At 40.9% G+C, this 27,586-nt stretch overlaps 1 protein-coding gene across 2 annotated transcripts in view; it reads left to right on the forward strand.

Moving 5' to 3' along the window:
- Nucleotides 1-27,586, forward strand: part of DHX35 (DEAH-box helicase 35) — a 661,155-nt gene that overhangs the window by 243,043 nt on the left and 390,526 nt on the right. For both annotated transcript variants that reach the window (XM_078652154.1, XM_078652155.1), the window contains one exon: nucleotides 9,828-9,940. In XM_078652154.1, coding sequence (XP_078508280.1) covers nucleotides 9,828-9,940 — 113 coding nt within the window. The remainder of the gene's footprint in view (nucleotides 1-9,827; nucleotides 9,941-27,586) is intronic.

Consider the following 27,586-nt stretch of genomic DNA (forward strand, 5'->3'; position numbering starts at 1 on the left):
AAGGTCTATGGGAACTAAGTAAAAGTATTGGGCTCACATGGATGGATGAAGATAGAAGGGTAAAACTGCACTGCCCTATTGATTTCTGTGCTGCCATGGCAACTAACTACCAAGCACTTTGCCTCTCACCCTAGGACATGCAATGTGCAAGTCTGGCTGGGTCTGTGCCATGTCATGGCTGTGGCCTGTCCGAATCGTGTTCATCCACTTATGGGGCTTTTTCGAGCATGAAAGGAGTGTGAGGCATAAAACCCCTGCTTAAAAATGTGTTCTCCTTCGGCCTAAGGCGAATACGCGGAATTGGGGTCTTTTTAAGTTAGCAGTATACCTGCCTTGGTCATTTTTAATGTCAACAACTCCCATTCTTGCAACCGTGGCATCATTTTACTAATTAGGTAGCATCTCTGCCTATCTCATGATGCCTTATGGATTACTGTTTTCTTTCTAATTTTCCTTTTCTTTTGGTCCACATGCTGCCCCTCTAGCTACGTTTATGCAATGCAGCCACCTCTCTATTTTTTTTCCTCCTTCCCTCCCACTCCAGGGTTACCTATAACACAGATCATCAAAGCAAATCACTACCTCTTTCTGTTGCTTCTAGCATAATAAAAACTTTTAAATATAATATTTGTTTTGCAGAATACATTGTAACCACTAGCTTGTTTTGAATATATTTTGTGAAATTATCTCTTACACCACCCCCTACATCAAACTGCAAGGCCCTGTACCCCAAGACAAGATAAACGTCTCTCTTATCACTCTCACACAACTCCAAAACACATCCACAAAGGATCATAACAAAAACAACACTCTGCCAATCTCACACTACCACACGTTGTAGGATGGCTACCTTCTGGAAACGCTCTTGTCCATCCCACAAAATGGTATGAAGCACTGTGAGAAACTGGATCATTGGTTGCGTGGGGTGTTGATCCTGCTCAACCAACCGCCACAATTCCTGTCAGGGTGAACCACAAAAGTCAATAAATTAACCTGTGTTTAAACCTCTGGTAGCTTGGCATATTAATTTATGTGAAAGGTTTTATATATCGCTGGCTAGACCTGTGGGTATCAGAGCGCTTTACAGGAGCAGAAGCAGTACAAGAAATATAAACAGTTGTTCAGGGAAAGCATAAACAGTCAAATACAACACCACAAATTGATTAAGACATAAAAAGGGAACGGGCACCAGCAGTATACATGGGAGGAGAACTAAGGGTAAAACAGTCAGTTACAACACCCGAAATGGTTTGGAAATAAAAAGGGGCGGGCCGGGCTGATAACGTGAGAGGAGGGAATAAGGTAGAGCAATTATACAAAGGTAATAAAAGCACTCAGGTAGGGCTCAACAATAGATCAAAGGTGGGGGGCCTACTATCTGGGGGATAAATGTGATATGAACGGCAAAAATAAAAATAAAATAAGTGGGGGAAAGCAATAATGATATAAATATTCAAAAATAAATAACACTAGCAAAAGTATTGGATTTCAAACGAATCAACTTAACTATTCTAACTCCAATATAAGCAAAAGTCTCAAAAGTGTTGGATTTTTATATTAAGACATTTAATATTAGATATAATCACATAAGCAGTCAGGCTTAACTTAGTGGCAATGTGTAAAGAATTTATGTAGTGCACAAGCAGTAATAAAGTGAAAATACAATGCAAGAAAAATCCCACATCAATTTAGAAAAAATAAAGTACATTTAAATAAATGATTTTACACCAAAACTGCAAAAATCCAATCAGTAGAACTGGAGTAACAGATTTTTTAAGTTTAAGGTAAAAACTAGCGCCTGAAAGATCAAAGCACCAACCGATGACATCTAGTGACGCGAGTCTGGAATCAAAGTCGGAAAAGCAAAGGAGGGTGAGTCGTATACAAGAAGTGGATTGGGCTCAGTCAGCACCTACCTTTGGACTTGGAAAACATTTCAGCAAAAATGTTCCGTGAACCTAGAAGTTCAGCAGGTAAAGGCTGCAGGTGGTGTCTGAGAAGGAGGAGGCATCGTTGGGGAGGCGCTGGACGAATTTGCAGTGAATATTTCCACGTTCTGACTTAGGACCGGATTCAGATCTTGGCAGACAGATTACTCCATCAGAACGGAGACGAATATCTCGTCTGCCGAAATATAAATCCCATTATATCCTTTGGGATTTATTTTTGGAGGATGAGATATCTGTCACCATTGTGACAGAGTAACCCATGACGAAGTAACCCATCCACCAACATCTAAATCAGGTCCTTAGTCTTTTTTTTGGGAAGCCAAAATCTCGAGTGGGAAGAGGCCGGAGGCTGTAGCCAACAAGGCCTCCACGAGGCCGGATATCCTTCCTGCGAAGGATCGCTAATCAGGATTTGCTGATGCAGAAAAGAACATGGCGGTGCTGCCGCAAAGTCAGGGCATCCGGCCATGCACCTTCGTCGGATAGACAAGCAGGTTGGTCCCAGTCTCCTCTCGGTTCTCAAAGCAGTTTTCAGCCCAAAAATGTTCACGTTTTGAATCATGGCTATCTGGCCACCATTAGCACCACTTCCAAGGGTTCAGGACTAGAGCGGCACCATTTGGAGGATTGGTACCCATTCATGCTAATTTCAAGTGCAGGTTCAAGATGTTTGGGGCCTTTCTGCTCTGAATGTCTATTTAGGAGTCCAGCCAACTAGCCCTTGGAGTCATTCTGATAGTCCTGGTAACAAGAGATGGAACAGGGCATCAGAAGCAGGGCAGGCCTCAGAGGGTTCAAAGCACGCTTCAGGTGGCAGAGCAGTTCTTCCAGGTGCAGCAAAGCAGTCTTCTGCAGCACACAGCGACACAGCGGCAGGCAGTCCTCTAAGAGAACTTTCGCAGGTCCACAAAGTGAACTGAACAGTGGGTCTGAGGCTCCTATTTTTATACCTAGTGCCTTCTTTAAAGTAGAAGAAGTTTCTAGAGAATTCCTTTTGAAGTGCTTGGAGTATCCTTCCTTTCATGCCCTGGCTATAGCCTGGCTGCCTGAACAAGAAGTGGTGTGAAGTCAGGACTCGTCCTATTAATTTGCAAATGTGGCCGAGCCCAGCTTTGCACCCCCCCAACCCTCCCATCTTCCAGTGATGCCCTGTCCAGGTGTCATATGGTTCTTACTTTTTCAGTAAAACTGTGCATTTGTTGAAACGTAAAGCACACCAGGATAGGTTGGCCTGAGTCCTGGCTAGCTCACAGTGCACCATCTGTACCCCTAACCTAGCAAGGTAACAGGTGGTATGTGCAACCTCAGAACATGACATCCCTGACTCTCCAAGGAAATGGTGGAAACAAGCCTAAAGCCCATTGGTTTGGAAACTCATGCATGCCCAAGGGGAAACATAATAAATACTTGAACTAGCATTTCAAATATATATGGAAGCAATAAGATTCTTGTATAAAATATGTGGGCTGCAATTATCAATAGAAGGAAACAAAACAGAAAAATCAGCATCACAAGAATGGTAAAGAAAATGAACAGCTTAACCATTGTGCTGTTACATAGAGTATATGCTTGCATATGAGTATAGTTATGCTCCCACCTAGCGCTCCCTATCCTGGTGTGTCTAGAGTGGGTGAATCTGTCAAAATCCCTGCGGTTGATTTACCTCCCCCTGTTACCTGTGAGTATGTTACATCTGGGAGCCTGTCTTGGTGTATTGCTGGGCACCATCCTTCTCATGAGATAAACAGCATTCAGCTGGGCTGGAATTCCAGCATGGGTCAACCTTGACACTATCTGTGAAATGCTCCTCTAACTAAACAAAAGAGTGATGTTGTTTATATAATAAACTTCACCCATGGTGCCATGTCGAAGCCTCAGTCCGGCTGCCATTATTGATTCTATCCTAACAAAGCTGTCGCTGAGCGAGCAATAACAAACAACAGCATTTTTCACAGTAAATTTTAGCTTCCATACAGAATGTTCAAGGCTCTGATAATATGTCTACAAAGATGTGTAAATGTAAGCAAAGTTATTTTGTGGAACATTATCCCATACAAGGACGCAAGCAAATGTGTGTCAAATGTCAATGTTCAAGAAAATATGTCAACTTTAAATGTGAGTATGTAGAATGGTGGCCTAATGTGCCCACATAACACCTATCCCTCTATTATCTGGCTGTCTGTGAGGAATGAAGTCCAGCTGCCAACTATACCCACTCATGTGACCGAGGAACAGGCTGCAGGCACAAAACAACATGGGGAAGAAACATGCCAGCTTTCTAAAAGTGGCATTTTCAAAATTGTAACTTAAAATCTGACTTTACCATTAAACCGTTTTTTTTTATTATAATTTCTTAGACACCAAACATGAAATCTCTTCCTGTCCCCAATCAAAAGTTAGCACTTATTAAATGTACTAAGACAACTCAATATTATCCTATGGAAGAGGTAGGCCTCGCAATAGTGCAAAACGAAATTAGGAGTTTTTCACTACCCTGACATGTAAAACTTAAAGGTGCATGCCCAGCCTTTTAATTACAATGCACCCTACCCTATGGACTGGATTGGGCTCACCTTAGGGGCGACTTATATGCAATAAAAGGTGAGTTTACAGCTTGGCATGGTGGTTATTTTTCCAAGTTGAATTTGCAGTTTAAAACTGCACTCAGGCTGCAATGTCAGACTTGAGACATATTACCAGGGATAAGCCAATTTTACCCTGCTTTAGTGAGTGAGCACAAGCACATTAGCACTGGTTCAAATGTGTTTCTCCCATATGTTCTTTCCAACCTTTCAAGGAATCATCTGTGACCATTGTCTCATGGCATGCCATTGTATATAATGGGAACCCCCTCAGAGTGCTCTTGTGTTCCATTTACCATTGGAAGTACTATGGCAGATGGGTCAATATAATTTGCTCGCATACCAGTGATCCAAAATCTCAGCCTACGGAAGCGGAACACTCTCTAGCAGCACATATATGTGTAAGTAGACGTGTTATTATCAGGAACATGAAGAAGGGCATTAAATCATCAGATAGGCAACCATTCTAACTGGATAGGATCAGATATGTTTCACACAGTCTAATTTTGAAAGGAGTTTCACCTCTGTATCAAAGGAAATTGTATCATTTTAACCACAAGTACTTGTTCATAGGAGTCAGAGGTGAATTTTGCCAATTTCAGAGAAATTCAGCAGACTTGAGGAGACTTGCAGTGTGTGGGTAGCTCCCACCAACCGAATGGGCATTGAGCTGCAGGTTGTGCACATACAAAAGTACATGAAAGCTCTAATGTCGAAGATGTGCTACCTCTGCATCAAATAACTTATTAAACAAATCTAATGCAGTTTGTAAGCTGATGAATAGATACTTCATTTGATAATGGAAATAGCTTTACATTAACAAAAGGTACCTGCAGTAAACTCTTCCAAGAGTAAGGTGGAACAATGCCCCCTTCATTTCTGTTGTGCAGAAGACATCCCAAACTCAGGAACGAGGCAATGTTTTAAAATATCACCATCTCTTTCTTTCTCTCTCACTGTAAATGTTTTGAAGCAGTCTTACATCTAAAATCAAAACTTTTTTCCATTTAGTGTCAGCCACTTTGGTGCTCATCACAAACATGCAGCTCTTTCACTGCATTCTTGCCAGGAGTGGGTTGCAACCTTCTCTTGTAGAAGTGCAAGAAGTTCAATAAAGCAAAGTCTCAGGCCAAATGGCATTTTTGCTGGAAAAGTAAATTAATTTGAGGTCGTGATCCAAAGCCATGGAAAAACCTAAAGATAATTCCTCCTAGCTGGAAATAAACTTTTGCAACCTGCCTCACACTAGGGAGCACTAGTGCACTGGTGCACTAAAACTGATCACTGTATAGATAGTTTTTCTCTCTTCTGGCATAGCTGCTCCTCTAACCCTTTTCATGCTTCTATAAACTTCTTCTGCAGTTAATTGTCTTAGGCTGACTCTGCTGATATGGACATCCAGAAAGGACCAGAATAAGCCCGTTATGTAACCTTTTGGATACAGTATAATTTAGAGATGGGGGTGATGCCTGCATACAAAATAGATTCAATTGAAGCTTTTTATTAGTAATGTATTTTAGTTGTTTAAATGTAGCTTGTCCTTCAGAGAGGGATGTATAATTTATTTTGACACATTGAGTGATTAGAGTAAGGTAGCAGGGTGTTCCCAGTATTGCTGGATGTGGCTCTTCAAATGGGGCCCTGGCTTTTACAGTGCAAAATATTTTTCTGGCATCATGGGGGTCGTTTCTCAAGAACCACAAAAGTATCAGGTAATCTCAAGTTAATTAGGGCATTAATGAATAACATAATGTGCAAAGATTTGTTGGTTAAGTTTTTATGGACGCTGTATGCAAGAGTAGGTTGGTGAATCTGCTTTGTGTGGGTCTGGTTTTAAAGATTTTGAAAAGACTGATAGTTAGTTATCAGCCCCAATAATATTTTGAGTGTGTTGTTACACATTTTCATTTAGGATGGGTCATTGTTAAGGCCATAGAAAGTGGCACTTATATAGTTTCTTATTTTTTCGATTCTCTAGCAAATTGTGCTTACTTTTTGTGAAAGTAAAGTATTGAGAGTGGTTTGGACATTGATGTCCAAACAGCAAAGGATATAGAGACATTGCATATTCCTGCCAAATGGGGAAGGCAGTATGGATATCATTAAAGTGATTAACATATAGTCTTTTGTAGTTAAAAAACAAAAGTGTTACTGCTGCCCAGTGTCATGTTTGTCATTGAACCAGCAACAAGAAAATTATCTGTCTAGGTGATAGCCTTAATTTATAGGTAATGCCACTTGGGTGTGAAGCCAATACTACCTTTGGTTGACAGTAGTTCACACGTTTGGACAGGCGAGTCCTCCATCCAAACCAATAGTTGATGCATCTCTGAATAATTTGTTGGAAAGGGGTAGTAGGGGATTAATCAGTGAGGTAATCTCACCAATGAAACAGGTTAAATGTTCTGATAGGTGATATAGCTGGAGAATGAGGGTTGGGGTCTTTTTCATGGATAGGTGATATAGCTGGAGAATGAGGGTTGGGGTCTTTTTCATGGCCCAGACATAATTCTGTGAGTGTTGTGATGCGGAATTAGATGTTTATGACTAAATCATTTTGTAATGTTGTATTTTTAGATGCTCATCTGGCACTTAACTGATGTAAGACTGCTGTGTTGATTTCGGCCTTTGCAGGCTGTCACTATTTTGAAAAAAAGTGTTTTACTCATTGTCTTCTGGAAACATTTTCTCTATTTGGCTGCCATGTTTGTGTACCATCACGCTACTACGCTCTGCAGAGGGAAGCATTCTAGTTGTTAACCTACTCTAGCACAGTATATGCTTGTCCCCGAGATTAAAACATGCCGATGCATAAACACGCCTAAGTAAATTCCATCTGCGCCCGTCCGTGCCCAAACAGGACCAGGAATGCCGCCAGTTTTAGTACAGTTAAGCATCAGTTGAGATACATTCTCTGGCTCTCATGAACCTCGAGCAGTAGTTGAGGTATTGGGGAGGGGAAGTGTTAGACCTTGGGATGGTAGGATGGTGGTGTTGCTCTTCGTGCAACTGGACTACTGTAAGCCCTAAGGTAGGAGGGATGTTGGCTCCAGAGAAGGTACCCCCTTGGAATCTCTTGGAAGAGCACAATCGGGGTGTATCAAGGATAGAGGCCCTATGCTGTGCGTTAGTTAACTCCTGCTCCCTCGGAAAGCACAGCTTAGAAATTAGCAAAAAGATTGGGACTGCCCAGTTAGACTGTTTGTCACTGAGACTTGGGCCAAGGAGGACTCTGGCCCGGACTTTGCGACTGCCACGCCACCAGGATATGTGGCGGTGAGACTTGATAGAAGCGTATCGAAGGTGGCCTACTCATTATTTTTAGGGAGCAGCTGAGCTGCGTGCTAGAGCCCGTTAACACAGCTACCGAAAGCTGTGAGGTGGGCCCCTTTAAAATCAAAAATAAACATTCAGTGATTTTGGCGGGGCTGCTGACCTACCCTCCACTTGGTCCTAAAAAGCAATTTATTTTGAACTAGCGCCAAGTGCTTGAACGGTTTATCTCTTGTGGTAACCTCACCAAATATGTCTCATTTTCCCGCATACCATTACCCCGCATACTCACACAACATGGTCGTAACAACGAGCGCGTTGTGAAAACACATACCATTACCCCGCAAGTCATTAAAACGACTTGTGGAAGAGGGGTGCCGGATGTTGGAATAGTAAAATGTACTATTCCAACTCCAGTCCGTGCAGACTGTAGGGAAGGTGTTGGATTTCAAATCCAACACCTTCTCCCCCCTCCGCAAGTCGTTGTAACGACTTGTGGGTTAATGGTATGCCTTGTCACAACGCGGCCGTTGGTGGGAAACAGTCCATGTGTTAGAGTGGGATTAGTATGGATGCTTATTAGAAAGTATTTGAAGAGTGTGGGTATATTTGGATGATACTGCAGGATAATGGAGCATGTTGTAAAGCTAGGGATAAGACGTGTGTTGGAATGATGGTGGAGATTTGCATGTACGTTTTGAGATTCTCTTCAAACAGTAGGCGTCCCTCAAGTTTGTTCCAAAAGGCTCAGTAATGTCTTGATGTTTCTGGTGGCTAGTTACATTTTCCAGTGCAGCCAACTGTGATTATGTGACATTCACCAATGAGTTATCTACAAGGTTAGAGGAGCGATTAGAGAGTTGTAGTGGAGGGGTTTCTCATAAGGTGTAGTCAGTCATCTTCAGAAAACTCTGAGATCTAGCTTTTCAATTTTGGCGTGAACGTGGTTGGTTCACTTGTGTGTATCGATATTTTTGATGCATTGAAATGCAACCCAGCAGAAGTGGTGGAGACAAAGTTAGTAAATGATTTAGAAAATAAAACCGACAAAGCAGGACTTTGTGACAGATGCAAATTTAGAGACTAGGGGCCAGATTTAGCAAGATGCTGGTTGCAAAAAGTGGTTGCAATTTGTGACTACTCCTGCGACCAGTACCTAATTTGCTAATTGACAATATATTAATAGGCTGGCTCACACAATTCCAAATCAGATTGGGTTGCAGTCCAATGTACCTAATTAATATTCATTAAATAGGTTGAAAATTATGACTCACTCCAATTGTTAACAGTCACAGGGTATGGTGACCTGCAAGGATCAGCAGACTTCATGCCTGTGAGTGATTTTAAATAAAGGAAACGTTTCCATTTCTTTTTTTAAATCAACCCAATTTCCTTGAAGGGATCTGGGCTGCTATAAAAAAATTTAAATCTTTTTTCAAAGTTTCATTGAGAATAGTCAGCGGGACCCTGGACTGCTCCGCCTGAAACGTTTAGCACAATTCCCAAAGGGTAAAGGGTCCAAAGACCCCTTCTCTTTTGAAAATGAGTAACCACCCAAACGTGGAGTTGGTAACTTTTTAATGGTTTGTGACCAGAAAAATAAATCTGGTGAGAGGAGTGCTCCCAGCATGCCTCTTCTAAATCGTATTTTGGTATACAGTTGTAAACAGATTTTAGTAGCTGATAAAACTTTACCAAAGTCTAAAATGAGGATGGCACACTGGAAGAAAATGTTTGCTGTTGCAAACACTGAATTGCAAAAATAATTGTATATCTAGCTCTATAAGCGGTCTCTATGTTCAGAACATTCAAGAAATTGTCCACTTTGAAGGACCTGACAGTTTCTTCTGTTAATAAATTCTGTTCCTAAGGTGACTTTTGCGAACTTGTGTTGCTGGCTGTCTTGACTGAAGACCATTAAAAATGTGCCTGTGACTAAATGAGTATTTGCTTCTGTCTGACTAGTCGCCTTTTTCGTCCAGTAATGTAATGTCTTTTGTTTGCCTTACATTTGCTGCTCTAGAAATTCAAGGATTTCTTTAATCAGAATGAAAGTTGTGATCCAAGCCTTGACACGTGTACGATCCTTACTGTGGAGGGAAGGACATTTCCAGTGGATGTATTCCACACACAAAGGTAAGTCATTATTTTTGTGCTCTCGAGTTGTAGAGACCTGTGTACACTGCATAAACATCTTGCATAACCGGATCTGTAAGCTCAATATTGCTCTTGTCTGAGAACATTGTTGTTTGGCACAAAATGTAGACCTGTTCCCCTTTTGTTTGCCAGTTAAATGCAGCAGATATCCTTGAAATTTCCATCACATCTTTATAAGGACTTTACCTTTCTGTTTCTCCACCAACAGTAATCCGTAGATAGTGAGGTTGGTTGTTGTCGGAGCAGCGCATGCCTTTCACATGCATGCCGTTTCCTCCGCAGTCTTCTCAATGAATGTGTCTTTACCATGCATTTTTTTACCAAGCATATTGTTACGACATGCATTAAGGAAAGTACTGGACTTTGGAGTGGTATAATTATCTATTCCAACTCCAGTCTGCGCAGCAGTAGTTAAAGCTTTGTACTTTAAAGACCAATGCCACTTTCCATAAGACATGTCGCAGTAATGAAATGCGCGTTAAAGGAATGCGTGGTAAAGATGCATTCATTGTAACAGCCGCATTGTACCTGCATTGCGTGGTTTGGCCGTTGTGGTAAAGGCTGTTTCCCATGAGGTCAAAGGTTTAATAGGGCGCAAGTCTGAACGCCTTTGTATCTCAAAGGTGAAGATTGTTAGATACAAGTGAAGAATTAAATTGACCTAGAGATGCTCTCATGAATTATACAAATAATAGGGGCCACAAAGGGGGGTCTTATTTTACTTGTGCATTAGATGCATCCACACCTAATGTCTAGCACCTCCCTGAAGCTTAAAGGCACAAAAATAGAATTCCTACTGTTCACCAAGAACCACGGATATCAGTACAAACCTGACATAATGATATGAATCTGGTTGGATTTGAAGCCTAACTATCACCCAGTGCTCAAATTTACCCTGGACACCGACCTCACCCTAAAGGAACACATTGCAAACAATACCAAAACAGACTGGTAGGAGCTCTCTCAACTAATGGAAGTGGACCTGTTCCTACCAGAAAACAACTTCAGAACTGCTGTTCAAGCCTCGTATTCTTGTGTCGCAGTAGTGGCAACACACTAATCCACAACCTTGCAGACTCCCCCATCGTCCCTCATTAGGACATCCTACAGATGAAACCAAGCCTCAATGAGGTCCTGATTTTTATTTTATTTCACCCCATCCTGGTGGAGCGGCACTGTCTCCCACTGTCAGCCTGTAGTATCTTCAAAAGTACCTGCAAAAAGGGCAAAAAAGGCCATCTACATTTGTGAATCCAGGATCAGAATTGATGTTCCCCCTAACCATCAAGACCGCCCAACATTTCTCCCATTTAGGAAAGAGTTGAAGACACACCTCTTTTAAGAGCCCTACATCATTAAGATATATCCGTCCACATTAACTCTCAATACCCAGCTACCCACTGACTCAAATGTTGAATGTATCTTTGTGCCTTTTGACCCTCTCTGCTGCCTTCCCCTATACCTGCATTCAAATATCCCGCACATACATACAGGGATAGCTAAGTTTAATCAGACTTTTCAAATATAAACAAACTAATTGATGCTCTTGTGCCTTTCATTTCTCTCCACCTTCTTGCTATCCCTCACTTCTTGGTCTCATCATGAAATAATGGATATATTCAACTCTTTTATCCCACCTGATTTTCATGGGAACTATCCCCCAGATGCATCAACAACCCATTTTGCGATTCCTTAATAGCGAAAAATACCGATTCGCTATTAAGGAATAGCAAAATGGAATGCATCAAGAAATCACTAAAAAAATAGCGATTTCTTAGAATTCCTTAATTGCGACTCGCAAATTGCGAGTCGCAATTAAGGAATACCTCCCCATTCATTCCTATGGGCATGAATGAGAAGACAATCTCAATTTGAGAATCGTAATTAGCGAATCGCAAATTGAGATCGCGATTTCAAGGGTGCAGGGGTGTCCAAAGGACACCCTGTTGCACCCCTGAAATTGATCTGTGCACATATGTTGCTCACACACATGCCCTTAGGGCATGTGTGTGCGCAACATGAAACTTTGAAAAATGCACTTTAGTGTATTTTTCAAAGTTTTTGCAAATTACCATGAAGTTGTACTTCATGGTAATTTGTGTGCCCTATTAGCGAATACGCTATTTTTAAAACTTTCATGCATTGCATTTAAGGAATCTTAATTTGAGATTCCTTAAATGCAAATAATCGCAATTTAGCGATTTCTCAATTTTCGATTTTTGCATTTGGGATGATGCATCCCAAATGCAAAAATTCCGGTCGCAAAGGGGCAGATTCTGAGAATCTGCCCCTCTGCGAACGTATTTTTGTTTGATGCATCTAGCTGTAAGTCTGAAAATAGGAATGTGACGGATGACTTTCTTTCATGATTGGAGTATAGGAGAGTTTGCAGATTGGAGGATGAGGACGGAGGATGTGCTACCATCCCTTCAGGAGTTTGTGCAAAGTATTTAAATCAAATTCAAAGACTTCATTCAGATTTATACAGAAATCCATAAATGCATAGCAAACAAAATGGACATTAAAATTTTCGCGCATTTCCAGCATAACACATTTAAGAAACATACATTCAGCGCAAATTTACAGAACATGTTTTGAGGTATAGACTTCTTTGATAAAACATACATTACTAAAATTAACTTTCCGGATACATGCTTAACTAAAGCAATAGTTGTAGTCCTAATAGACATTTTTAAAATAACACATAGTTAAAAATGTTCGACAAATGTCAAATATTTCAAAATTCAAATGTGATAAGGATCATAAAAACCTCATGTAAACCTTTTAAAAATTCAGCTAAGACACGTAGTACATAGTTTGCACTATAAAATTTTATTCAATGGTACAGTTTAGACATAAGAGTTACAGCAACCCAGACCCTTATTCAATCTTCCTCATAATAGAACCTTTCTAAGTGACTCAATGATTTACGCCTCCTTATTGCGCTCTTAATGTAGGTCAAAATAGCATGACTGGTATACAATTCGGACACATTTTGAAGAAATTTAAAAGCCTCTCTATACTAAATGATGCCCTGTGTTAAGAATAAAGATTGGAGTATAGCTAGGTCCTAATTATGATGCAATTGGTATGGAAACTGACCAACTGTCCATGGGAGCTTGTGTAAATTCCTCCACTGTGCCTGCCACACGGTGCAGGGATTTACAAGGTAGCACCATAGGTGTCCCACAAGCCCCCAACCGGAAAGCCTGACATGGAAAGCCTGTCGGAAACTGACATCATAATCCCTACGGTGGAAATGCCGTATATAAGGGATTATGTGGCAGTTTCTGACTGGCCAACAGGCTCCTTGAGTCCGTCGGAAGCCAGCCTGAATGACCGGCCGGTTTAAACTCCGACCGCCTACATTGTAATTAGGCGGTCGGACTTTAAACCATGGATGTCTGTTGGAAAGCCTCCAACCTCTGGAGGTCGGATGCTTTCTGACCGACATCCAAATGAGCCCCTTAGTCTAATATCTTTATAAAATGTGCAAAATAACTTAAAATGAATTGCCATTTGTCTGGCTTTTCCATCACATGATCACTTGGGTATGTTTTCTGACCATGCCTCTGATCTAGGGAATGCAACTAAGTGATGGAGCAACTGAAAATGTAATCTGATTAGATCAAATCTATCCTGAATATTGTTCATGTTTATCAGATAGTCCCGTATCCCCTATTGAATCAGTCCTGTGCAAAATCTTTCCACTGTTGTCTTGGATCGTTCACGTAATTTACTATGGCCTTCCCTTTTCCCAAAAAAACAGTTATTAATACTTTTTTGCTACATTTCAAAATACTAGTGGGTTCCACGATACTAAGATTTTCCTCCAATCCTGTAATAAACCGTAGTATTTGAAGTAAACCAGGCACCAAGTTCACTAGAGATATCACAAGGGATTGCCTAGAACTTGACCACTATGATAAAATACCATGGTTGCTGTATCTAAACGGTTTATTACAGGAATTGGAGTAAAATCTTAGTATCTAAATACCAATACTATAGAAGGACAGCACATATGCAGATAGCAAATGCTCAATAGTGCATCATGGGTTGGTGTATGTTCAGTGCCCATAGTGCACGTATTTAAGACACTGTTGGCATAGAAAAGCAGCTCCTTGATGACTGGTACCTTTCGTACATACATCACTGAATGAACATGTCTGAAGTAAAATTAAGTGGCGTCTGGCACCTTTCACATCAAATAATCAGAATCCACTTCCTCAGGAATTGTTCTCTAAAAAAACTCGCTCTTCTGTTCTTTGCTTCTACTTTCAATCACATTTTCTTTCCATTGATAAGAGACGGAGACAGAGGAAGATGCCTAATTGCAACTTCCACATCTCTGTCAATGGAATTGCCCAGTTCTGATGCCCAACTTTGGAATGTAGGTATTTATCAGTCCACTTAATTTGCTGCTTTTTGACTGTGATTTAAAAGCTGGGCAGCTGCAGGCTGGCGAAGGAAATCTATTTATTTAAAGCACATCTGTATTTTATAAGCTGTGTCTATCTTTATTTTCTGAGCTTTCACCATGTGTTTTCTCATATGCTATTTTAATTGCACTCATTGCTTAATCACCACCACTTAACACATGCAATACATTTTAAAATTAGAATGTTCTCACAAGTATTTATTTTACTTGCCTAAGGGTTTTGAAATACTATTGAGTCCCAGAATCCTTAGTGCCGTGCAATGGAATTCACAACTTTGCATCGATGTCCAATCCCCTTTATATTACAAACAGTGGATAAAGCTGGCTTTCACAACATCACACAAAGGTACGCACCTCTATATAAAACCAACAGATACTGCACAATACATTGCCTTTCTTAAAAAACAAGTCATAACACCTTTACGGGGTTTCTTTAACTTATATTGCACAACTGCTCACCAACTTAAAACGTACCCAATGAAAAAAAATTATTAATCACATAGACGAAACCCAATTCATTTACCAATGCTTGTTTCCAAAGCATACGCAAGCTGTCAAGGATACATATAGCTGCGAGAGGTGGCATATGATATCTGTAGGCGCACCTATGTCAGCTAAGCTCTGCCACAATTTTTCGTGGTTCACTAAGTCAAATGCACTACTCAAACCTGCAAGCAGAGTTGAATGGCCCCCTGATGTACCATAGTGTATTTGCTGATTATTAGATGTAGATTGATGCCGTGCTCCACCGTGCCAATTTCTTTTCTGAACCCTTATTGAGAGTCAGCTAAAATATGTTTGTGGGTCCAGGATTCTAATCTGCATAGTATCACCCTACCCAGTCAGTCAAATTCACTTTATTCAGTTAATTAAAACTATAAAAGCATACTACATGTAAACAGTTCGAACACTAAAATAGCACAAGCACCAACAAGATACAATGAACATACATCTTACTAATTAGTATACAAAACAACAATTCATATTATAATTGATTAAAATTATCTAAAAATGATTAAAAGTGTTCTAATTCATAACTACCCTTCTCTTTTTTTTTATTCTGACCGCTGCAGTTAAAAAGCTAGCTGTACTAAAAATTTCCCAGACATTAGTCAACATTTGTAAGTATATCTAAGCAGGTCTAGCCTGTAAAAATCCTTTGCCCCTTAAAATAGGTAAAACGAACTGTTTCCGAATATGCAAAAAAAGCTCGCAGAATAAAAAAGTGCAGAGTACTGGGAAGAAAAATTATCACATGTGCAAGCATCCAGGTCCTCAATCTTTTTCCATCCCTTTGGTTCAGCGAGAAGTAAGTGCAATTGATTAAATCAAAACCTCACTAAAAGGAAACTGTGATGCTGATTGGTTACTATGTTTAAATAGGGTTCAATTGCGCACAAAGTAGATAACAATTGATTTGCCCGTACCGATGGCTTTCTCAATTCCCTGGCCCCTCTACCCGTCTGTGACAAATGCAAGTAATTATTTTTAGCCCAAAGCATATCTGCCTTTAAAAGTTTCTCTGGGGAGTTAAATAACTCTGGCCTTCCTAATTGAATGGCAAGCCTTTTCACGTAGCTCAACCAGGGGATGCTACTAGCTCGATCATGTGCTAGGCAATCACAAAAAATTTCGCGATTCATTCCTTGCTCCGGGTTTATCCAAATTCCTATACATTTAAGTAGAGGTGCCATACCAATTAAATCTGACACGAAACCTATACAGGTTTCTTGGTGGATTATATAAGAAGATGTTGACTGTGGCACAGATAGCAGATTTCTTAGGAATTTATTTTCCACTATTCGGATATCCCTAGGTTCTTTGTATCGCCATATGTCAGAGCCATAATTTGATATGGCAATGCATTTGGCCCTATATATATATTTAACATTGCATGCATCGGCTTTGCCCCTAATCTACGTGCACAGTCAAGGACCACCAGGGTAGATCTGGCCATTATGTTTCTTTTTGCTCTAATTTGTGGTACCCACGTACCTCTTTCATCGAATCAAAAACCTAGGTATTATTACATTGGCGAAACCCAATTCATTTACCAGTGCTTTTTTCCAAAGTGTACGCAAGCTGTCAAGGATGCATAGAGCTGTGAGAGGTGCACCTATGTCAGCTAAGGTCTGCCACAATTTTGAGTGGTTCACTAAGTCAAATGCACTACTCAAACCTGCAAGCAGAGATGAATAGGCCCCTGATGTACCATAGTGTATTTGTTGATTATTAGATGTAGATTGATGGCCTGCTCCACCGTGCCAATTTCTTTTCTGAACCCGTATTGAGAGTCAGCTCATATATGATGTTTTTGGGCCCAGGATTCTAATCAGCATAGTATCACGCTACCCATTATTTTCACAAAAGAATCTAATAAAGATATTGTGTGGTAACACCTTGCATCTCTCCAGTTCCCTTTTTTAGGTCTCGCGACCAGGCTTGCACTGCGCAGCAGTGCCCGTGCAGGCGAGAGTCCCTTTGTCTGGGGTTCAGAAATGGACTCTGGAATCGCACAAGTTTGTGCGTGTGTTTTCTGTTTTGGGGTCTGTAATTGGGCTTTGAGTGCGTGTTTTGTTTCAACAGAGCACGCAATAGGCCATAGGCGGGTGCATTGCTCTTCCCACGGCCTATTGGTGTCTGTTACGCGCACCAAAGCCCATATGTTTTCAATTATTGTGCCCAGACACATGAGCAATAATTGAAAGCACATGTGGCGCGCGTGCGCACCACTCGCGGACGTGTTTTTTTTTTTTTTTTACGTAGCTCTGTCCCTGCGGGCCCCTGCTTAATGGATACCATCAGCCCTGTTTCCCATGCTTCCGATGCTGCTTGCAAGCGAAAGTCCCATCACAAACAACGCTTTTCGCTTCAGGGACGTGTTCTATAGTTATTGGGGGACGGGCAGTGGAGGCTGCTGAGGCAGGTCTTGGTGTAGTGTTACTGTTCGCGGCACCAAGCAAACTTAATCCTACTGCTTGGAACTGAACGCGGGCATCGTGGTGGGTATGCGGCTGTCTGAAGTGTTTTTGTGTGCCACACTTTTTTTCGTGGGGCGATACATGTTTATACTTGTATTCAATTACATAGGCGCATATGGACACTTACGTTTCCATTATCAAATAATAAATGCGATAGATAAACAAAGTACTGGTGTTGGAATTCCAAGAGAGTTCAGTTTGCGTTGCGCACCGTGTAAATGGTCAGTGCTGTCAATCACACAGGTCCTGAATTGGTCAGTGGGTGTGGTTACTGTGGTGTGATGTTACAGTCCGTTCCTCTTTACCAAACAGGTTCACGGGTGCCACAAAGCTGCTGCTTGTCTGATCCTGCCGGAGCACCGGCTTTCCCACCACACTTGTGCAATGATTGAACCTGAAACCGACGCCCAACGAACTGCTAACAGCATCACACCTCTGGCGAAGAACCGGAAACATGAAGCAATGCGCTGCGGCATCACAGGTCAAAGGCGCCTCTCCAGAGTGCGGCGTCCAAAGCACGGCAGAAAGTGCATCACCACCCCAACACCATGGGTGGGCGTGTGCGGTGTCCAGCAGGGTAGAATGTGTGTCACCACCCGGCACCACAGGTGGGCGTGCAGTGTCCAGAACACAGCAGAATGTGTGTCACCACCCAGAGCAAGGCAGAATGGGTGTCTTCACCCCAACACCATGGGTGGGTGGTGCTGTGTTTAATGAATGCGGCCAAAATGACCTCCGTGTGTCTGCTTCCTAAATCCTGCATCACACCCCTACTGATAAAGATTTCATGATACTGCCCATCTCTCACCCCCCACCCGCATCCCTCTTTTCCAAAATTACCTTTATTATTGCTGAGTCTTAAAAAGCGTCAAAGGGGATGCTTGTAGGTGCCCCGGGTTTTGTGGAGACGGATACACTCTTCATGCCACGGTGCTCAGCCCCCTAGGAAGCCCGAACCAATACTGGATCGAAAATAACCTTTATGTCTGTGACATCATTAGTGGAATGCATCTGCATGAATTGGACACTGACGCGATGTAAGTGCTTGTCATATAGCCCACGCTGTACCAGGCCCTGTATCAAGGAATTTCTGCACACACCGAGAGAGTTCTCAGTGAACAGGGCCACCAGTCGTCATAGCTGCCCGGGCCGTGGACATCGCGTTTGTTTGTTTTTTACTGCACTGCAACAAGACATGTTCTCTCACATCTTTGTATAGCCATTGATATAAACTGTTTATGTTGCCTCACCTCAAGGGTAAGGCCAACATATCTTACAAAATGAGTCTGATTTTCGAGGTTTTTTTAGCGGGACTTGCAGAAATGGGTTTCTTTCACCACTATATTCACGTTTATAAAATGACGTCATTCCTCCACCTGCTTAAGCCAATAAGAGGGCCATATATTTACAGGCTCGAGAAGCGGTGTTTGTGCTTGGTCTAAAACAGGTCTGTTGAAGTTGCTACCACTGGGTCTAATCGTTATGGCGATGGCTGTCAACCACTACTCCGTCACCCAAACCATCCACCATATCTTCCACATCTCCAAGTCCCTCTCCATGTGCTTGTCAGTGCGAACTCTCCTGAAGCGACACTCCTCTGCAACTGCCTACCCCAACAAGTCCACACTCCACTTATCCCACTTAGGCAGTGCCGCTTCTGCCCAGTGAATAGCAACACGGCATGTGGCCAGCATCAATCCTACTTGAGCAAACCTGTATTTCGTTATTTGACCCTCCTTAAAAAGCAGCAAAATAACCAGGAGGAAAGGTCAGATCACCGGTTCTAGACCAGCCCCCTTTATTTAGCCATTGTGCGTAGTACCAGAATCTAGTAAGTCTGAAGCTCCTGACCCCTCCATGCCACAAGGATAAAATCTGTTGGTGTCTTCACTGCATCTGCACAGCCAGCTGGCCTCTCCTGGTAAACACACTATGGAGCCTCTGCGGCATCCGATAAGCCCTCTGTTGATAATAAAACTGTATCAACTTAAATCTGACATTACTGGCAATCTCTTGTACCAGTGCCCAGGCACGTTAAGTAGTACAACTGAAAATCTGTAAGTCCCTGCCTGCCTTCAGCCAGATCTAGTGTTAGGATCTCCAGTCTGACTTTACTTCATTTGTCAGTCCAAACCAGGGACACGAACAGCCCATTTAGCTATTGGAACACTTAGGCTGGCAGAATGCAGAAAGAATTTCGCATGGTGTAAATACTTTTGTGCAGCCTCACCGTTTTACGTCTCTGCCCATGACACAGGGTCTTCCAGAATGTAGTGAAAGTAGTCAGGTGCTAGTGCTGCTTTATTTTTAGCAATGCCAACTGCTCAAACTTTTATAATGCAAGACCTATTGCATTGAAAATGCTTGTTAAATATGGGTACAATGGTGCTATCGCTCCATGTTTCTGGAAAATAACCTTTTACTGCTGCATTACATAACATAACGTGTATTTGTAAAGCGCACGTTGCCCCAGAAGGGTATCTTGGCGCTGAATAACAGGTGTTTATTGTCACCCAACTCAAATGTCCTCATTTTATCGACCTTAAATGGATGAAAGGCTGATTGGACCCACCGGAATTTGAACCTGTGACGATGAGGTCGAACATAGGCCCCTGAAGTGGCGCATTAGTCCACTGAGCCACCAGACCCGGCGTTACAGACCTGGGTTAATATGGGCACCCATAGCGATGCATACGATTTAAATGCATTAACATGCACCCCATTTGGGGCTTTTCCGAGGGCACTATTTCTTCAATTCTGATTGGCTTCAAGAGTTCAAAGGCTAACATATCGGGAGGGTACTGAATTGGGACGATATATACATTGTTTGGATTGAAAATCCCTCCAAAATGGGTGATCCACTCTCCTGGGGCAACTGAAACCTCCACGGTCAGCATACATTTATCTTTAAGAAGAAGAGAATTAACAGTTTTCCAAAACAGGATACAGTCACCATTATCTGCTGCCCATTCCAAATTTGCCAATGCCTGTTCATGGAATTCCATTTTTCATATAGACAAAGCTAGTTTGTAATTACTTCTTAAATTTGGGATATTTCCCCTGTTTCTCGGTGTTTCCTTTAATGCTTTTCTTATGTTCTGGCTTGCTCTAATGCAATGTGTATCGACCCACCTGTGGGCCTTTCTGTTTTTACTTAGGTCCTTTATTGAAGCTTTTAATTGTCTGCAATTGCTGTTAATTCTAGAGAGTTCAAGGTCTCATTTTAAGTTGCAGATGCATTGCTTGCAGATGGCAAGTTATTACGAAAAATAGGTAAGTCTCACTCAAAGGCATAAAGAAAGTTTTATTATTTGCTGCTTTGAGACAGAAAAGTACATTGTCCACTAAGAGGTTGCAGAAGATGGTACTTTGAGTTGCCAGGAATGCCTATTAAGTTGGTCAAGTTGATACCTTTGTATTGTCTATGAAATTCTGTTCATATATTATTCTGCACAAATATACCAATGAAACCAGTAATGTGGCTGGCAAAAACGTTCATATGCCATTTTAGCCTGTTTGTAAGGTTTCTGGAACCATGTTGATCTGTATAGGTAGTCTGCTTTTTGAACTGGCATATGGTGGGTTTAGAACTTTGCTACCACTAAACAAGAGAATGGCATTTTCAGGTGTATCTTTTATAGTGGGTACTATCTGGAAGAATTGATCACTGATAACTGGGTCAGCTTTTCTTCAGCAAATAAAGTTTTTTTTTTTGGAGGCATACAATGCGAGCCTTAGCAACTCATTTAGCATTCTTAAGTGTTCTAACCCTGTAACTGTTGACACTTTGTTTCTCTCTCTCTTGTCTTCCACTCTGTCGTCATTTGTTATCTCCGTTACATCTCACTTCGGCTTCTCCAGCTACCTAACCGATTCTACATATTTGGTTTGTATCTTGGGCTTATTCTTTGTCTTTCTTTACCTCTTTTCTACAGAGTCTCTTGCAGGTCAATCCTAGTCCAAATTCTTTTGTGTCAGTGTCACTTTGATCTCCAAGATTATTGTAACTTTCAAGCAACCTTCGTGTCATCTTTAGGCTAATGACTATAATTTGTTAATCGTTTTCTACTTCCACCTCCTAAAAGTTGAAATCCCTTTAGTTTAGGTGTAATATTACCACTCCTCCGTGTTATGTTACATAGGAGTGAATCCTACATGAGGAGGTGTGGTTTGCCTTCAAAGATAGTGAGTGACAAATAAAATACGGATGTTTGGGTAATCGCAAACTTCTCTTTGTTTTGATACCCTCCCTCCCAGAAAATCACATTTCGAGTTGGTAAGATGAATATAATACCTCTGAGATCTGTGCTCAACATAGAGGTAAAATATAGTAAAAAATTCTGCGCCATTGCAAAGAGCACTGTCTAATCGTGCGTAATTGGACCGTGTGATCAGTTGTTTCAAATGCTATTGGAACTGTCGTGTTGTTTGTGAGGGACCTTGGATGTCTTATTTTTGCACTTTTAAATTGCAGGCTGTCTTAGCACTTTAGGAGGTGGTTGAGCGTGTTATGTACTGCAGAGCGTCTCGGATGGCAAGTCCCGGGCAATGAATGGAGGGCTCAGTATGCTGGTCCCCTCTCCCTCCTGAACCCTAATGCCAGCAATTACTGTTTAAATAAGTGGTAAAATAATGGTGCTGTCAACTCAGTTCCCACAGTTGTCAAATTCTTCTACTTGGGTAAAAAGGAGTGCTGGGAGTGTAAAATTGCAGGTTGAAGGACCAAAGCTCTATATCTTGCAGATCAGTGTTAGTTGTGAAAAAGGTGTCTTGGTGAGGGCAACGGCAACACTTGAATTATCACAAAACACCATCCTTTGAATGTAAACAGCCCAGGCTAATGAAATCTCTTTACACTCACAGTGGCATTCTACTGTTAAAAGATAGGGTCAGGACTTCTCAACTGGAGTTAATTTGCTACAGCGAAATTCCAATTATGTAGGGTATGGGTTCTGTCTAAGGGCTTATAAGGCACCCTAATAATCTGCAGAAAATCTTGCCAAAGGCAGAAAAAAATCTAAACATTCCATCTCACTCAGCTGCTAAAAGCTTCTCGGCAGGGTCTCAGTTCTCTAGAACCTTAGAAGCAGAAATAGTTTGATCTGAACTGGAATGGTCAATTGTCCCAAGAGGTAAGGGCTGCCGCACATTAGTATGCCCACCCTGGTGTCCGTATGAGGTGAGCCTAATACACTCAGTATTGGTACTAAGCTGACAAATCTTGCACATTCTATATTTTTACAAACACGAGTTCATTCATAGATACCATTGCAACTTGCCCTTTGGGATAATGATTTATCTACCCTATTAATTGGCAACTCTTCCTTGGTATTCGTCTTAGCAGGAGATTTAAATAGGAATTTGTGTTAAGATCAATTTGACAGGATTGTGAAGGATCAGTTCCAAGAGCTAATTTCTTTATCGTTTCTAATGGACGTTATGGTTGTGGCTACAGGTTTGTTGCTAACACAATACTGTTTGATTTATTTGAATAGTAGGGTGTCAAATACTTATCACGTTTGTCACACCTTTTCAGTGGTAATGTGGCTCTGATACATTTAATCTTTGTGCAAATTGAATGTTAACGTCTCTTATCTAATTTTGAATTAAAGGAGTCAGTAAATAGTGACCATTGGAAACTGAGTGCTGAAATAATTAATGTACCTACAGGGAGATCTTTATATGCCCCCCTTTAGGATTAAGTTATCCACAGGGGGTTCACCTTCAGGAACGATTATCAGCAGACTGTGTCTGGCTCACAAAAGGATTGTAACCTCTAGTGAAAACTGCTGTTCTGGCAAAACATTGTGCCCTTACAAATTCTCCTCCAATTGAAATTGAAACGGATGTATAGGTTTTAAATTAAAATGGAAAAGTCTACTTAAAGATTAAGGAATGTGTCTTTTACCAGTATATGGGATGAACTGATTGAGGTAATAAAGGGCTCTGGAAATATTCAAACCTTCTGGATACTAGTGAATGTGGATTTCAATTTTAACCAAAAACTCAATGTCTGTAGAATGTGTTGCTCCGGAAACCACTTGGATGTGTTATCCTTCCTCCCTTTGTTATAAAAAAAAAGGCAATGGGGGGTCTATAAGGAGAGCTTATCTTCAGGATTTGTGCCTGATGGGGAGCATTTGACCCTGATTGAGCGCAACTCGATCTTGAAGGCAATTATGTCAGTGAAACTGACTCATGCTACGGCGCCAAATAACGCCCCAGCAGTATTACTGAGGTAAAATCCACAGCGATGCTCTTAAGTTGTTTTGCCATTTTCTGAGGAGGATGTTTCTATTGGAATAATATCGATGTCAATAAAAGGATCCACAACAAAGACAGTTTTTAAAAAGCAAGATAGAGGAGCCCTAGAGAATTATCAAAATATTTATCTTCTAGATACAATCTCTAAAGTTTCACTTGATTAGTTTTGAGTATGCCATATGCGTGGTCTGGTAAAAGAGACATAGTACCATCTAAATGGCCAGGGATTCACCCTAACTATTCTACTGTTGACTACTGTTTTTCTCTCAGATCCACTGACCGTAAAGCGATACAGTCCACAGGGTATCTTTGAATCTGCTTTGTCAATTTTCAGGCAGCTTTGACCAAGTAGTTAAGGTATCCTAGGGAGAAAAGTTGATATGTGTGATATTCCTGAGGGTTTACACTCTATTCTAAAATGGCTCCAGGTTGAGGTTGTTCAGGAGAGTAGATTGACAGCGTGCATCCCTGTTTACAATAGTCTGTGCTGTCTTCCAACCTTTTTAGTTTATATCTCACCAGTCTTCTTCAAGCACTTCAGAATATTCCTTTGTTTCCCCCCAAAATAGTGTCAAAGATGGTTTATTGTCTCCTTTCCACTGATTACCTTATAATTATGAATTATGCCCCCTTTGGTCTTCAGCGTAAACTAGATTCTCTTAGCAAATACTGTGAGTAACTTTCATTTGGTATAAATGTTGAAAAACCCGGAACTATAATATTTTCTGCCTAGCAACACACGTTTTTGTGTGGCTAGAAGGGACAAAGTTGGAAAGGAGCCCCACTATAAGTATTTGGTACTCTTTTTCTGTTAAAAGTAGGGTAACCAATTTGTTGGATATGATCATAACAATGTTTTGGTATGTTAATGCCCTCCTTCCTTTTCATAACTGTTTTTGAGAATTTTCCCAGAAACCAAGTTCACATCACTTAAGGGCAAAGTTGTACCACAGACAGTATATAATTGATGTCATTAAACACCAATTTTTTTAAATGCATTATTTTAGAGCTATTATGCCTAAAAGACTCCCCTCAAATGCTATGCTGTAATTTTTTAGAGTGGAACGGAGCCAATCATCTTTGGAACTGTTAGTAAAGGCCCATCGATCAACATATGTTTATATGCTTCAAGCTACTGAATCTGGAAAAAATGTCTTATGTTTGCGGTAAGGGCCTGATGGTAGGTATTTCAAATGATGCCCTTCAATGTAATAATCAGTTGAACACAATGCAGAATAAATTGATTCCCAGCTACTGAAATAGTCCTATTACTCTAAGCTAAAGAAAGAACTCTGAAATGCAGTTAAACAGCTCAGCAAATATGGGGACTGATTTATCGTTTGACGGACACTACACCATCCGTCAGGGTAATGGAGGACATTACTGCCATAATCCTGATGGACTACCATCCATTGCATTGAGAAATGACCACTGTCATCTCTGTACATGTACCTTCTCAGCAGTTCTTTTCAGTGAACATAGTTTTGGTGGACGGCCACTGTTGGTTTTGATGGCTGTTCACTACATTTTTCAAAGGTTTTTAATTTTCTGATACAAACTCTCAAAGGAGGAGTTTGTTTCAGGGCAACAAAAAACTGGTGACTTCCACCCCCTTAGTGTTTCCTCCTGGGAGTGGAGGTCATAATAATTTTTTCTGTCCCTCACACCAGAAGTTTGTGACAGTTATGGACTGAAAAAAGATACTACACCAGCCACCCTAAATAGAGCGGGTGGTGTAATGTCCTTAACCCCATTGATGAGAACGTTTTCCACCAACTGAGCCAACGGGGCTCTATCGACGGGAAACTTAAGGTCCAGCCGACTGCAAGTGTGGCAGGCGGACCAAGGGTTTGGCAGACAGGGAACTCTTTCTGGTTTACAACACAGTATGCTACCCACGAAACTCCAAATCGGGCCCATAATGATTTGGCTTATTTAAGGATGAAATCCTCAAAGACCTTTCTTAAGCATTCAGTAGGGAAACAAAAAACTTACCCTTCACATTATGGAGGGTCGCAATCTGATGTGGCATCCTGTGGAATTTATAGCATCTTTTAAAGCAAATATTGGTTTGTGCCCATGTGGTTGAATCTAAGAGCATACAAATGTCACCTATTATTAGACCACGTTTTCCTGTCTGTACATCAACATGATTAAGTCCCTTGCTTTTAAGCTATTAAATTTATAAATATTTCGAAGCAATGTATTTTTAGGTCAAATAACCTCATTTTATATAGTTGTCAATCTTTGTCAGTTTTTAAGCACATTAAAGAAATTGTAATAGTGTATTTGTTTTATTTTATTTTACAGTTCAGTTTTAAAAGGCTTCATCAGTTTTAAAAGACTTAATAATCATATTTCAATACAAACTGCGCAGTGTCAAAACCCTCTACCAAAGAGAGAATAGGAATTTATAAAAACATTTCTGGGTTGCCTTTGGAAAGCTTCAATTGGAGCAGCTTTCTAAGAAAAACGTGGGAAATGTTTATGAGGACCAGAAAATTGTAAACATGCATACATGCGAAGTCATAGGCCTGTGGTTGTTGTTTTAAGACTTTCTTTTGTGTCATGGATCCAGAAATAATGAAAGCATCTTGGAGTATCAAACATGTGAGAAGTTCAGGAAAACCCTTTTAGCGTTGGAAAGGTGGTACATTTGTACTTGTCAGGTGCTGAATTTAAAGGCAAGTAAAAATTCAGGAAGTATGTGTGTATGATAGCCAGTGGGAGATTGATTCGAAATTCCTAGAATGTCAGTAAAGTTGGAAGGCTTTATGTAAGTGTGCTGGAAGGTTTTATGTACATGTGCCTGTGGTGTAGGTTGAAAGTGTGTTTGGAGAGCTTACTTAAGCATGTGAGAGTGACATACTGCAGGTGCTCAGTTACATTTAAGAAGATACGGAATGTCATGTTCATGTTAAACTATGAAATAGTGTATTGCTCCCAATGCACAAGGGTAGAGAGGTAAGTGTTGGAGCAATGATGAACTAATTCTAATGGTCTACTACTGTGACAAGTACATTAACTGTGGTAAGTTTTACGTTAGGAAGCAACGGTAATTTGTTTTTGGATTTTTTATGTGCTTGCCTGCATTTTTATGTTGAGGAAAGCGAGTTGATGTCTACTATCTGGTGTCTGTATTGAACTATTTCTGCTGTATGCTCACTGTGTCAGTCTAGAATGCACATTCGAGAGAGACGTAGTTGAAAAAGGCGACAATACAGGGGTTCAAGGGTAATCAATTATGTTACAGCTCATTGAGGTGCCTGTAATATTTAGCTGTGTCTATTCTGAGTACTAAAACGACTTTCACGTATCTTGACTAGTGTTTTTATACAACTGTGGCCTTTGGAAATCATGAACAGTTATGAAAAACCCAGGTATATAAATCCCTCTGAGGAAGGGGCTTCCAGATGACTTCTGATGCTTTATTACAAGATTAAAATTAAAGTCAAGGTGTTAGTGGAAAGAGAATGTTACATAGAACTTCATGAGTGTTGTGAATTTGATTTCTCAATGGCAGAACAATTGAAAACATTAGCCAACGAGGATTGGGTGAGGGTGTGCGTGCAGAAACAGAACTTATTATAAATTGTATTTGTTACCCCAATTCGCCTTCCTGTGTCTTGTTTTTTTTCAAAGAACTCACCATAGCTCATCTAGATCGCTCTGTTCAAGATTCTGACTGAGGGAAAATTTCGAAATGTTGATTGTACCCATGATATGTTACCCCACCTCTGAGGTAGGTGCCAACAGATTCAACTAGGCTCATGGCACAAAATGCTTTATCTTTTCATGTCATCAGGCTGGAAGACAAAGAAGCATTGACATATTACTATTGTATTCACTTTTCCAAAGAAGCACCAAACCGTCAAATGATATAGACAGGCTCCATAAACAGGAGGGTATTGAGACTGTTTGAACAGCAAATTATCTGAAGGC

Source organism: Lissotriton helveticus, chromosome 7 (assembly GCF_964261635.1).
Source record: "Lissotriton helveticus chromosome 7, aLisHel1.1, whole genome shotgun sequence".
NCBI lineage: Eukaryota > Metazoa > Chordata > Amphibia > Caudata > Salamandridae > Lissotriton > Lissotriton helveticus.